This window comes from Gavialis gangeticus, unplaced genomic scaffold (genome assembly GCF_001723915.1).
Source record: "Gavialis gangeticus isolate Ggan-Ray unplaced genomic scaffold, GavGan_comp1, whole genome shotgun sequence".
NCBI classification, from domain to species: Eukaryota; Metazoa; Chordata; order Crocodylia; family Gavialidae; genus Gavialis; species Gavialis gangeticus.
The window spans coordinates 217,853,788-217,865,462 of record NW_017729032.1 but is presented as its reverse complement, the minus strand read 5'-3'; the positions used below and the strand labels follow the sequence as shown (position 1 = coordinate 217,865,462).

The 11,675-nt window shown below is 40.9% G+C and overlaps 1 protein-coding gene across 2 annotated transcripts in view; it reads right to left on the bottom strand.

The window, feature by feature from the left end:
- The window catches only part of PAXBP1 (PAX3 and PAX7 binding protein 1), a 44,770-nt gene that overhangs the window by 25,665 nt on the left and 7,430 nt on the right, over positions 1 to 11,675 (bottom strand). For both annotated transcript variants that reach the window (XM_019524698.1, XM_019524699.1), the window contains exons 2-6: positions 9,464 to 9,640; positions 5,310 to 5,531; positions 4,004 to 4,107; positions 2,373 to 2,593; positions 1,223 to 1,412 (exon numbers count right to left, since the gene is read on the bottom strand). In XM_019524698.1, the coding sequence (XP_019380243.1) occupies positions 1,223 to 1,412; positions 2,373 to 2,593; positions 4,004 to 4,107; positions 5,310 to 5,531; positions 9,464 to 9,640 (914 nt within the window). The remainder of the gene's footprint in view (positions 1 to 1,222; positions 1,413 to 2,372; positions 2,594 to 4,003; positions 4,108 to 5,309; positions 5,532 to 9,463; positions 9,641 to 11,675) is intronic.

Genomic DNA, 11,675 nt, shown 5'->3' with positions numbered 1-11,675 from the left:
ACCCCGTACAATGTTTAATATGGTCAGCTGATGAGCTGGAAATAGGAACTGACTCAGCTCCAAAAAAGTTTCTTAGAAAGTCTGTGGCTGGTTTATTTTTTTTCCCTAAAAGGACTGCTGGTTGAACAGTCAATCATGATTAAAAAGGTTAAATGATAACCTCAACAAACGTTAGTGTAATTCAAGAAAAAAATTTGTGCAAATTACATATTTGAAATGTGCATGCTGAGGCAGCCTTCTTAGTGCATGGTGAATATTCAGAGTGCAGATGGGGCATTTTCTGAAAAGCACTAACAAATTAATTGAACCTTACGTCAAGGCAAGGGATTTATTGCTTTTATCATCCCTTCCCTCTTGCATTTATAGTGTGCAGAAAGTAGCAACTGTAACTACTCTAAGAACAGTTGTGATGTCTTATGATACAAAATACTTTGTTATTACATATAAATAGGAACCAGGTAGCAGAGAACCATGATAAACCCTATTATTTATGCTCCCCCTGTACTATGACTAAATTTGATATGATACATAGGATCCATAAAATCATTAGCAATGATCCCATTTCCAGATTTTAAATAAGATATATTAGATTAAAAGTATTAATAAATAATTTGAGAATGCAAATGTTAGAAAACTGAAACAAAGATGTTTCAATTTAAGAGGAAATAAGAAAAGCCTACCAAGTAAAATGTGTAGGAGCAGAGCATAAAAACCTCCTACAAGTGTGTGTGGTTAAGACAGCTATGCTTGTTCTAGAACTTTTCCTGTCAACAGCAGAATGCTTGTAAACATTTTATGTTGTCTACCAGCTTAAAATTTAGAGGAAAAAGCAAAATTAATATTTGTTACGGCATTCATTAAAATGTTTCCAGAAACTGGCAATGTTGTACTTGGATCTTTTATCTGATTGTAATCTACAAATCCACTGTTAGCTAAAACTAAGTCTATTAACTTGACTATGCAAATGTGTGTTTGCAGACAAATTCTAATATTTTCAAGTGAAGTCAGTATTACATTCTCACTAGAATTATGCCAGAGAGCAGTTATACTGAATGAGAGTTATCATCACACTAAGTTTGTAAAGAAGAGTCATCTTTTTATCAACCCTAAAGCCAAACCTTTAGAAGAACACATTCTCAGATTGTTTTTGGTAAATACAGGGCATCTAAGTTCCTTATTTTTTTTTAATTGAATTAAGAGACTAATGTTTTTGCATCCTTACCTTTTCACTGAAACACTCAAGCAAGTCTTGGACATACCCTCGCATTTCTTGCAAAAATTTATACCGTTCACCAATACCCCCAGAAGACCCTTCTAATCTTTCAATTGCCTTGGCAGAGTCCTCTCGGCTTTGCTGATGTTTCTCGTATTGCTGCCGATTTGCTCTGTGCAAGTCTTTCATGGAGTCCAACCTAAGGGACAATGGATAAATAATAAGTTTACATCCGAAAGTCCATAGACATGCAGACTGTTGAGATATTAAATTGTTTCAAAGCAAGATAGTACAAGTACCAAATCTGTATACAGAAACTATTTTAAAGATACATTCACTACTAATGGTTGCTTGTCACTTCTTCTCCCTTCTCCTTTTCTTACGAGCAATGTTAGTAATTTAAGTTAAACTAGACTTTGCAAGGTGCTGTGCACTGTTGACTCCTGTTTGAAGTCAACAGAAAATGAAGGCGTGTAAAACCTTACAAAACACAGCCATAAGAATATAAACTAGAAGCTTTGTGATAGATCTAGAAAGAAACACAGACTATAAAAGCAGCTTTCATTAGACTGAGCTAACTGGACTCACCTCCACTAGCAAAGTTTGTAAGACTACAAGGGGCATACAAACCAGGTTTGAAGACACTACAGTGTAAGTTGGTCACTCTAAAGAATTTCTCATTGCAATTGGATTGTTCAGTCAGTAGAATCTTTTTGGATACCTGACAAGCAGATTACAATGTTTAAAACTTCAAAAAAGGTTTTTGGCCTGAAATCTAAGATAGTTAACTATTCAAGAGAAGATCTGATTTCCTTTTTATAAGAATGTTAGTTGGAAAGCTAAACATCTCAACTGTCCTTTCAATTCTTGACTACAAGACTCTCAGTGTCCAGAAGATGCAACTCAGACCTGTCTTCAACAAGATCAAATGGCCACATTTTTAAAGCTTCACTTCCAGAGAAGTAATCCGAGGCGGCTTTCGATCAGAGTTTCAATGCCATCTTCCTTCTGTTTGTTTTTTATTTTTAAAAAAGGATGAGCCAGTCAGTAGTTTTCCAGCGACGAATTTCTGAATTTGCTCACCGAGACTAAAGATGCCTGAGGGAACAGAAAGCTAGGGGACAGGTCTTTTAATTCTAAAAAAGATGGTCTGCCCTACCTGTCTTTAAGCTGTTTCTTTACCAAATCAATAGTAACAGGAGTCATCTCATTACTGGGAGTTTTGAAAGGAACTGTATTATCTGTTTTTTGAGACTTGGTCTCCGATGATCCATAAGCAGCATAAGTGTAAGGAATGCCATACGATGAACCATAAGACAATGTCTGGTAAGTGTTCTGGTAGTACAGATTATTCACTTCAGTAGGCTGACTTGCTTGAACCTACAGAAATGAGACATGTAATATACACAATGCTAAAGTCATTCCTCCTTTTAAAAACATTGACATTATTCAAAATTAAGCTCTACATATTATAAAGAAAAGTGGAAATTTTATGAGATGGACAAAGCATTCTAACATTGTGAAAGAGTAGAACTTACTGCCAATTGGTTGTAACAACTTCATGTGCCCATTCCTGTTTTTCAATAAGTGAAGCTAAATTGCACTAAGTTAAATGTTTCACTTAGAGACGCTGTCCCAAGCTTAAAACTTCCACTCACTGTAGAACAAATGAGAGAGCTACAACAGATTCAGCTGAACTGCATTATCTCCTGCCTACCCCTCCTTAAAACAGCATAATTGTTCAGCTATCCGTACACAAGTTACTCAAATATCATGATGGTTATAAAACCAAACCACTTTCTATCACCTACTAAGATGAGCAGGAACAGCTATAAGGTAACATTGCTTAACTGAAGAATGTCCTTAAAATGGCCTTGTTATTATTCTCAGTAAAAGTTTGCAGGAAATTACTGAAGGAGTTTTATTTTCAGCTAGTCTCCAATATCCAGGTATTAGATACCCTAAACTGTACTAATTTCAGCTGTTAATAAAGCTCAACACATCATGAAAGTTTTACCACCATTCAAACCAAACCAAAAACACTTCTAGTGCCAATGAGAATCCCAATTCATTGGGCTAACAAAGCATGGTCCCCAAGGGGTCATAACCAGGCTTCAGGTATATCTACCATTTCAGGATGTACAAGTCCAAGCTGTACAAGTCCATCATGTAACCTGGATTTTTATTTAGATTGCTATCCAGGCTGCTGTGTTTGCTGAGTTGTTACATGTGGTAGCTAAATTAAACCCAGAATAGATCAGACTATCATTCTGCACCATGCATTCAACTGTAGCATACTTTAATATTCATAGATAGCGGGCATCTCAGGTGACATGCCTTAATGCTTTACCTTTGTTATAACACCCTTCCAGTGTAGGTTTGCTATCGCTCCCACTGAAGTCAAAGACAAAACACTCACTGACTTTAGTGACAGAAATACAATGTAATGCATGCCTAACAACCTTTACACAGGAAGAATAAAAGCAAGGCTTGCTTCAGAGTTTCATTTCTACTGGCCTCAGTTTGCCAGTAAGCACTGGTCAAGACCAACCCAACAATGATTATCCTTCTATGATGGGTGGAAAAGTGGAGAAAGAGTATTAAAAGTCCCACCTCTCACTTCATGGTGACAGGTCATTTTTATCAATTCAGAGGATAAACTGAACAACAAATTTCTTCAGCTCACACAGTATCATTCAGTATAATACTTGTATAAGTTCGTAAAAAATGTAGTTGATATATGCATCCCTTCTAACTAGTTTGGAAATAATTTAATATCTGAACACATGCCTGAGGTATGTTAATTCCTTTCCGTATCTGTTCTTGCTCCCATCGACTGAGTTCTTCATCCTGTTCCCCCGTTACTAGTGCTTCGTCATCGCTTCCCTCAATACCTGAACACACAGGTAAGATAGACAGGAAACAAAAAGATTCGTACATAGTTCAAGGGTTCACAAACCATGGGGTGTGCATCACCAGTGGCACATAATCTTGATGTTCCATTTGCTCCAACAACAATTTAAGGTGGTTTGTAAACTGTCATAGTAATTTAATTCCAATGGACAATAAATAAGTTAATTGCAAAGTAAATAAGTTTATGGCAAGGGTGTAAAGCTCGTCTAGCCTCACAGGCTGTGTGATTTACATGGGGCCAGTCCTCAGAATAGATTCAGAGCGCAGAGAAGTGTCAGCTTGCCCACAGGCTGGAAAATTTGGCAGCTGCAATGTTAACTGCTGTTGCTCCCGGAGCTGCAGGGGCCACCGGTCCTACTGTCGCCAAAATTTCCAGTCCTGTGGGGAAGCCCTAAGACATGGCTCTGTGGACTGTATCTAGCCTATGAGGCATATCTTTGATACCCCTGGTTTATTGGATCAAGAGACTTAAAGCTATTTTCCAATGCTTAAAGCCTTTACAATAAAATCTTGCTAAACCATGCATTCCTGGGAAATCCATTTCACTAGTCAGCTAGCAAGTAAACCAAAGAATAACATTTCACAAGGTTATTAGATACATTTGTCAAATTAACTTAGTTTATACTTACTAGAATACTAATAATTTGTACCTTCAAGTTCCCAAGACATTACAGTAGAATACCACACTTTTAAAACCTGGCTCAAAGAACAGGGAACGATTACCTATTATTTGCAAGTTAGGACATATTTATTAGTTGGGCCGCTTTGCACTAGAATTTTTTATTAGAATTCAAGATTTATACCAGAGGTCAAACACAATATTCTATACCAAGGTATACCACGGATTATGATAAACTAGAATTTCTATTAGTTATATAAAATGTTTCGTTTAAAGTCTTGTAAAAGCCAAAGTAATCAGCCTGCAACACAAATAGTTTTAAGCATTTATTTACACTACAGTAAAATCGCTGTTATCCAGGATTTTACTAACCGGCATGTCTGGACGCAGGGGACAGGGGGAGAAAGCTCGCACACAGCCACCACCACTCCTCCGAACCCCATGCTCTGTAAAAACCCTGTGCCCTCAGGTAGCCAGCATTTTTACATTACTGGCACCCCCCCATTCCCCACTTGTGCTGAATATTAGGAATTTTACTGTATTATGTTTCTTAAGACACTTTACCTATTTCTTCCGCTATCTTCTGCCTTTGGGATTTTTCCTTCACTGAAAAGACTATTCTCCTTTTTTCATCATCATCCTCATCATCGCTGGCATCATTTTCATCTTCTCGAACAAGGCGGCCTTTACCTGGTTCATTGTCAACTGGCGTAAAGTCCCCAAGTTCACGGGCCATTTGACGCTTTTTCCTAGCAGCATGAATAAAAGCAGCATCTGGAATTTCTCCTGGAAATATACATTTACAAGTTAAGCAGTCATTACAGCCAAAGTCATGTTGCAACTCCTCACTACTTGTCTCCTGACAACATAGGACAGGGAAGAGAGGTAAACTGACTGGCGTACAACAGGGAACAGGGCACTAGACTGGGTTTTCCCTGTTAATAACATTACTTTTCAGACAAAAGCAAAGCATAACTCTATACATAATATACAAGAGTTTCAAGGCATGATGGTATGTTGTAAAACAGGGGCGGGCAAAATATGGCCCATGGGGCAGATCCAGCCTGCCAGACCATTCTATCTGGCTCACAGGGCCCCTAAAAAAATTAGTAAATTAATATTTATTTGCTCCTGCTGCCTGTCAAAGGTGACAGGAGACAGGGGCAGTAGGACCCAGGGGGAGCCCTCATCAGAACTGAACAACCCAGCTCTGCCCCATCCCCAGCCATTTCACTCTCTTTCTGCCCCTGCTCTGCTCCAGCACCACGTGGCTGGCTGCATCACTGGACTGGGGAACACAGAACCAGGCCGGTATGTCGGTGTGTGCACACAGGCAGAGGCTGAGTACATGTGTGTAAGCAGGGACAGAGAGAGAGAGCGCGAGCAAGTGTGTGTAAGCAGGGGCAGTGTGTGTGTAGGCAGGGGCAGAGTACATGTGTGTAGGCAGGGGCAGTGTGCATGTGTTCATGGGGTGAGCCCCAACATACACACACCACCATACACATGCTCCCATAATCCCCCTTGCACTGCTGTACATGCAGACCCCCACACCCCCTCACATACCCCAGCCATCCTCCCCCACAAACTTATATGCACCCCCCCACAATATACAAGAGTAAGACTTCATTTTAAGCTATTGTGCAATCAATCATCGGTATGTACACTACACAAATGCATGTAAATCAGGACAAAAATATTTTTTGAAATCAAATTAATGAATGCTGTAGATGTTTGGGGAGGGACTCTGGGTGGCAAAGGTCAGGGGCTAGAGGGCGGGACTTCTGGTCACAAGATCGCAACCAGGGCACCTGTCAAGGGTCAGGGCTACCTATGCAGCCCTCAACAGCTTGTCAAAACTCGCTAAGGGGCCCTCTGCCAGAAATAACTGCCCACCCCTGTTGTAAAAGGTGACAACTGTACATATTAAACATCTCTAAGCCTTTGGGACAAATTACAAGAAAAACAGTAAACTGCTAGAGAAGAGTGATTATCTTCCAGGAAATTTTTGATTCATACGATATCTATCACCTACCAAAAATATACATAATGCAAGCAAAATAATTTAAGTATTGCACAAATATACATACAGGAAGACCAAAAAGATTACAAAACAAACAAAACCAAGAGATGAAGGATAAAGCAAAAAGGATTAAAACATACAAGCAGAGTAAGCAGGATGAGGATATGACTCATTTATCTGTTTCAGTGTATTTATTCTTATATGTATTTCATTCTTGACTGAGAAATGGGTAATGTGTATGATAGAAGGGAGGTAAAAATAAGAACAGAATGATCAAAAGAGTGAAGAGAAAACACTTGTGGGGAAGAAGGAGCGCAAGACTAATGCTATGGGAAACAACTTGTTTCCCTTCATTCTTAAATCAAACAAGAAATATAGTTTAAGGGATCTGTGAAGTCAGCATTGGAAAGAAAAGTCCAAGTTTATGAATTACAAACTTTGAAAGGGCAAACAAAAAGCTAGTTTTTCTGTACAGATGTGCAACTGAAGCAAGGATAATCACAAAGGTTCCTAACTCTTAAATATATGGCACTACTTATTAGTACCTTCACTCTTTAGTACTCTGAGCTCTACCACAGGGTTGCTCAACCTCCATGCCATGGAGCCATGACATCTGGCCCCCAGGGCTCCCCACAGGTTGGGAAATTTGGTGGCATGGGAGCAGAGGCAAGTAATAGTGCCACTGCACCCCCACTCCTCCTGGCCTGCTGCCAGGCCATGCCCTCTTCTCCACTCATGCAGCTGGATCAGGGCAGAGGCACCCCCCATTCCTTCCAATGCAGCTGAATCAGGCCCCACTTTGCCACCATGCACACTGAGGCTCATCAGGCAAATCCAGGCTACGGACAGACTGAGCATCATCCATCCAGCCTAAGATGGGAAAAGGTTGGGTACCACTGCTCTATCATAGAGGGCAGGGCCACACTAATCACATAACAGGCTGAGAGAGGGAGGAACCTTACAACTGTTCTAAAACCAGATTTTACAATCCAGGTTCCATCATGGTTCAGAGCAACCAAAACTTGGACATTATTTGGACATTATGGGCATTGGTGGTAAAGGTGACATACTACATTTGGTGTTCACCCAAGGATTTTGGTGACCCATTTGGTGATGTCTGCCAGATATTTAAGACCAGGGAACAAACAGGAATCACTGGAAATGGGAAAGAAAGGAAGCTCGGCTGTGGGAAAGAGGAAGTCGAACTGTATTCAGTGTAGCGGCTCACCATAACTTGAAAAAGAATTAGCACTGAGAGAGACCATGTGCAATGGGCACTACTATATATCTTATTTGTCTGAATAAGATGCACTTGGCCTTTTGGCTCAGGTCAAACATATTCCCTGTTCTCACCTGGCAGGTGAAATACCACGATCACCAAGCCAAGATCACCTTAAATGGCATTATGTAGTTAAAGGTGCAGACTTATCCAATGCACTGTAGGCAGGCCCCCTACAAGAGTCTACTACAGCCTCCAAAACAGAGGATTTTGGCTACACACTTTATTTTTATGGAGATGGGGGATTTCTCCCTAGCTTGTTCCTCTACCTTTTTGGCTAGGTGCAAGTGAGACTCGGGGGCATTTGAACTCCAAGGTCTCTGGGCCTGCAATAGGATGCCTGCCATGGATTTGGGAGTATCTGAAGCCACAGGCTGAAGAATCTGGGAGGGAAGATACTTGCCCAGTGGTACCACCACACAGACTTGAATGACTGAGCTGTGCTCAGTCAACAGAATTTGGAACAGGATTTGACCAATTTGGCCTGAGACAGAAAATTAAAATAAACAAACAACCAAATACATAAAAACATCCTTGTGGTAGGTTTCCATCACCACCTTGGCCTTTTGGCTAAGATCAAATGTAGCAGCATTTGTGGCACCAAGGGAAAGGTGTCAGGGCTGGCCTTGGCCCTCCTGATGCTGGCCTGATATTACAGCACCTCCACCCCAATGCCAGTTCCCTGAGGAGGGAACAGTCGCACTTTTTTTTTTAAATGGGTCCCACACACAGGAAAAATAAAAAGTTCTATAGGTATGCTTACCCAATATAAGCCATGTCTTTTATAGTCATGCTCAGTGCTGGCTGCATTTAACCAACTTCATAGTTGGTTTCCATTACTGGGGACATGCTGCTTTCAGCAGCAGTTCAATGACAGACACTTTATTTAAGGAAGTCTCCTTGTATGTGGATGTAAGGGACAGGTCTTTTTTCCCCACGTGCTGATTGGCGGAAATAACCTTGTCTGGTAGTCGAGTAAACATGGTAACAGAATTTTGAGATTACTCTATTATTTCACAGACTTGAAAGGGCCAATACTGCAATCAAGAGGTAAAAGTGTTTTTTTTTTCTTTTTTTAAAAAAGAACAGACCACAGGTTGAGCTATGATTTGATTTGTTCTGAAATACTGCCCAACGTTCTTAACATCTGAAAGAATTCAAACACTTACTCAAAAACTTAATTCATTACTAACTCAATCATTACAGTTTAGCTTTCCTTCAAATTTGTCACTGGTAACTAAATGATAAAATATATTTAAAAACGAAACAATAGTACACAATCCAGTTTTCAACACTTAATTCTGCACCTGCACTGGGAAGGTTAAGGAAGATATTCCCCTGCCCAGGTACCAGTTTTTCCATTATAAGTATTACACAAAACATTTCCAAACCCACTAAACTATACAAGGAAGCACAAACCTGGACGAAGAACATTCAGAGATGACAGAGCACTTGAAAAAGCTCCCCCAGCTTTAGGTTTTTCTTCCTCCTTTTCACTTTCAACTTCCATCTCTTCTTCTCCTTGTTCACTGTTTGTAGTGCCATCTTCTTGACTTGCATCCTTAATCTGCCCAGTTTTCTCTATAGGTGGTTCAGCTGCAAGATACAACAACACTATTTCACTTTTTTGTGCAAGTTATTTTAAAAGAACACACTTACAGAAGAGTAGCAGATATGCATTTCTTTTACTCAAGTGAGCTATCCAAAAATATATGTTTAGTAGTTTCCAATTTTTAACCTTTGAGCTTAGAAAAAACGCTGCATCTTATTTCATGGCTTCAACAAAAACATTACAATCTTCACACTTAAGTTATACAGTCTGACTGCTCAAATATAAAGACAACCACAGCAAAAATATTTGTCAAGTCCATTACTGAGAAATTAAGAAATGCCACAATTAAGGTACAGCCTTCAGGAGCCCCTAATGCATGTTTAATTATGAGATCACATACTTATTTCTGCATAGGACCCAGTCACTTTGAGGCGCATGATATTTTGCTAAGTGCACAGCTATCCAACATTTTATTTTACCTTTATTATTCAGTTTGTAATCCCATGACTTGTTTACTGTAGATTTATTAATTTTACTACTTACATAAATTAATTTCAAATGGGACTTTTTAACAATTATTTTAATCCCTGTAGATCCTCTACGTACAATCGATTTTTACGACAGCCCTGCAAGGAAAGACATACTGACACATGGTTATGGTTGGGTAAGAAGTTGGAAACCCACAAGATAAGGAAACACACCTTGTGCCTATCTGCAAAAAGTCTGCTTTAGGGGACATACACAGCATCACACAGCAATTCTATGCCAGAGGAAAAGAAAACCCTGCTGATTCATTCAGCCAAAAAAAACTATTCTCTTTTTTCCTGCAGCACTTTGCCTTTGTGTATGGGCAACTTGAAGTCTGGCATCTCCCATAATTTAAGCATTTGATATGTTCATAGATTCATAGATGTAGGGTCAGAAGGGACCTAAGTAGATCATCAAGTCCGACCCCCTGAACTGAGCAGGAGAGAATACTGGGCTCATATGACCCCAGCTAGGTAATTATCAAGCCTCCTCTTAAAGACCCCCAAGGTAGGAGCCAGTACTACTTCCCTTGGAAGTTCATTCCAGCTCCTAGCTGCCCTGACTGGGAAGTAGTGCCTCTAATGTTCAGCCTGAACCTACTCTCAAACAACTTATGGCCACTATTTCTTGTTATTCTGGGAGGTGCTCGGGGAGGGAACAGGGTCTCTCCCATTCCCCACTGGTCCCCCCCGGTAAGTTTACAGATAGCCAACAGAATGGGTACCTCAACATTCCTTTAACAGAATTTATTTAATTTCCCTTTCTTTTTAAACTAAACTGAAAAGTCAGAACCATTTTCACATGACTTACGCACAGGATTAGAGCGTTTAAAGCACTAATCTTTGACACCGGTGCTAATGGATTAACTGATATCTCAAGATACAAGGCGGCTGTGGGGAGAGGGATCTAACGGTGGGGGTCTACTACAGACCCCCCAACCAAGGGGAGGAGCTGGACCGGGAATTCTTGGGCCAGCTGGCAGAGGCACTTAAGGCAAGGGATGTAGTTGTCATGGGCTATTTAAATTATCCAGACATCTGCTGGGAGGAACAGTCAGCCAGGTTGGACCGTTCAAGGAAGTTCCTGGCCAAGATACAGGACCTCCACTTAATTCAGGAGGTGCACAGTCCCACCAGAGGAAATGCCCTGTTGGACCGGGTCCTGGCCACAGGCGACAACCAGGTAAGGGGCCTCCAGGTCCTTCACCACCTGGGTGATAGCGATCATCACTTGCTAGAATTCACCATCCAGTGCAGGGTGTCAAGGGCCTCCAGCAAGGCGGTAGCCCTAGACTTCAAGAGGGCCAACTTCAACGAGTTGAGATTAGTGGGAGAGGCGCTGGGGTTCTCTGGAGCAGGGGAGCTCAGTGCCCAAGATGAGTGGTCGTTCCTTAAGGAGACGATACTCAGGGCCCAAGGGGTGACCATCCCAACAAAAAGCAAGGGGGCAGGAGTGCCTGAAAGCCCCCCTGTCTCACCAAGGGTGTACGGGAATGCCTGATTGCCAAAAAGACGGCGTACAACCGGTGGAAAGGGGGGGTGCTATCTCCAA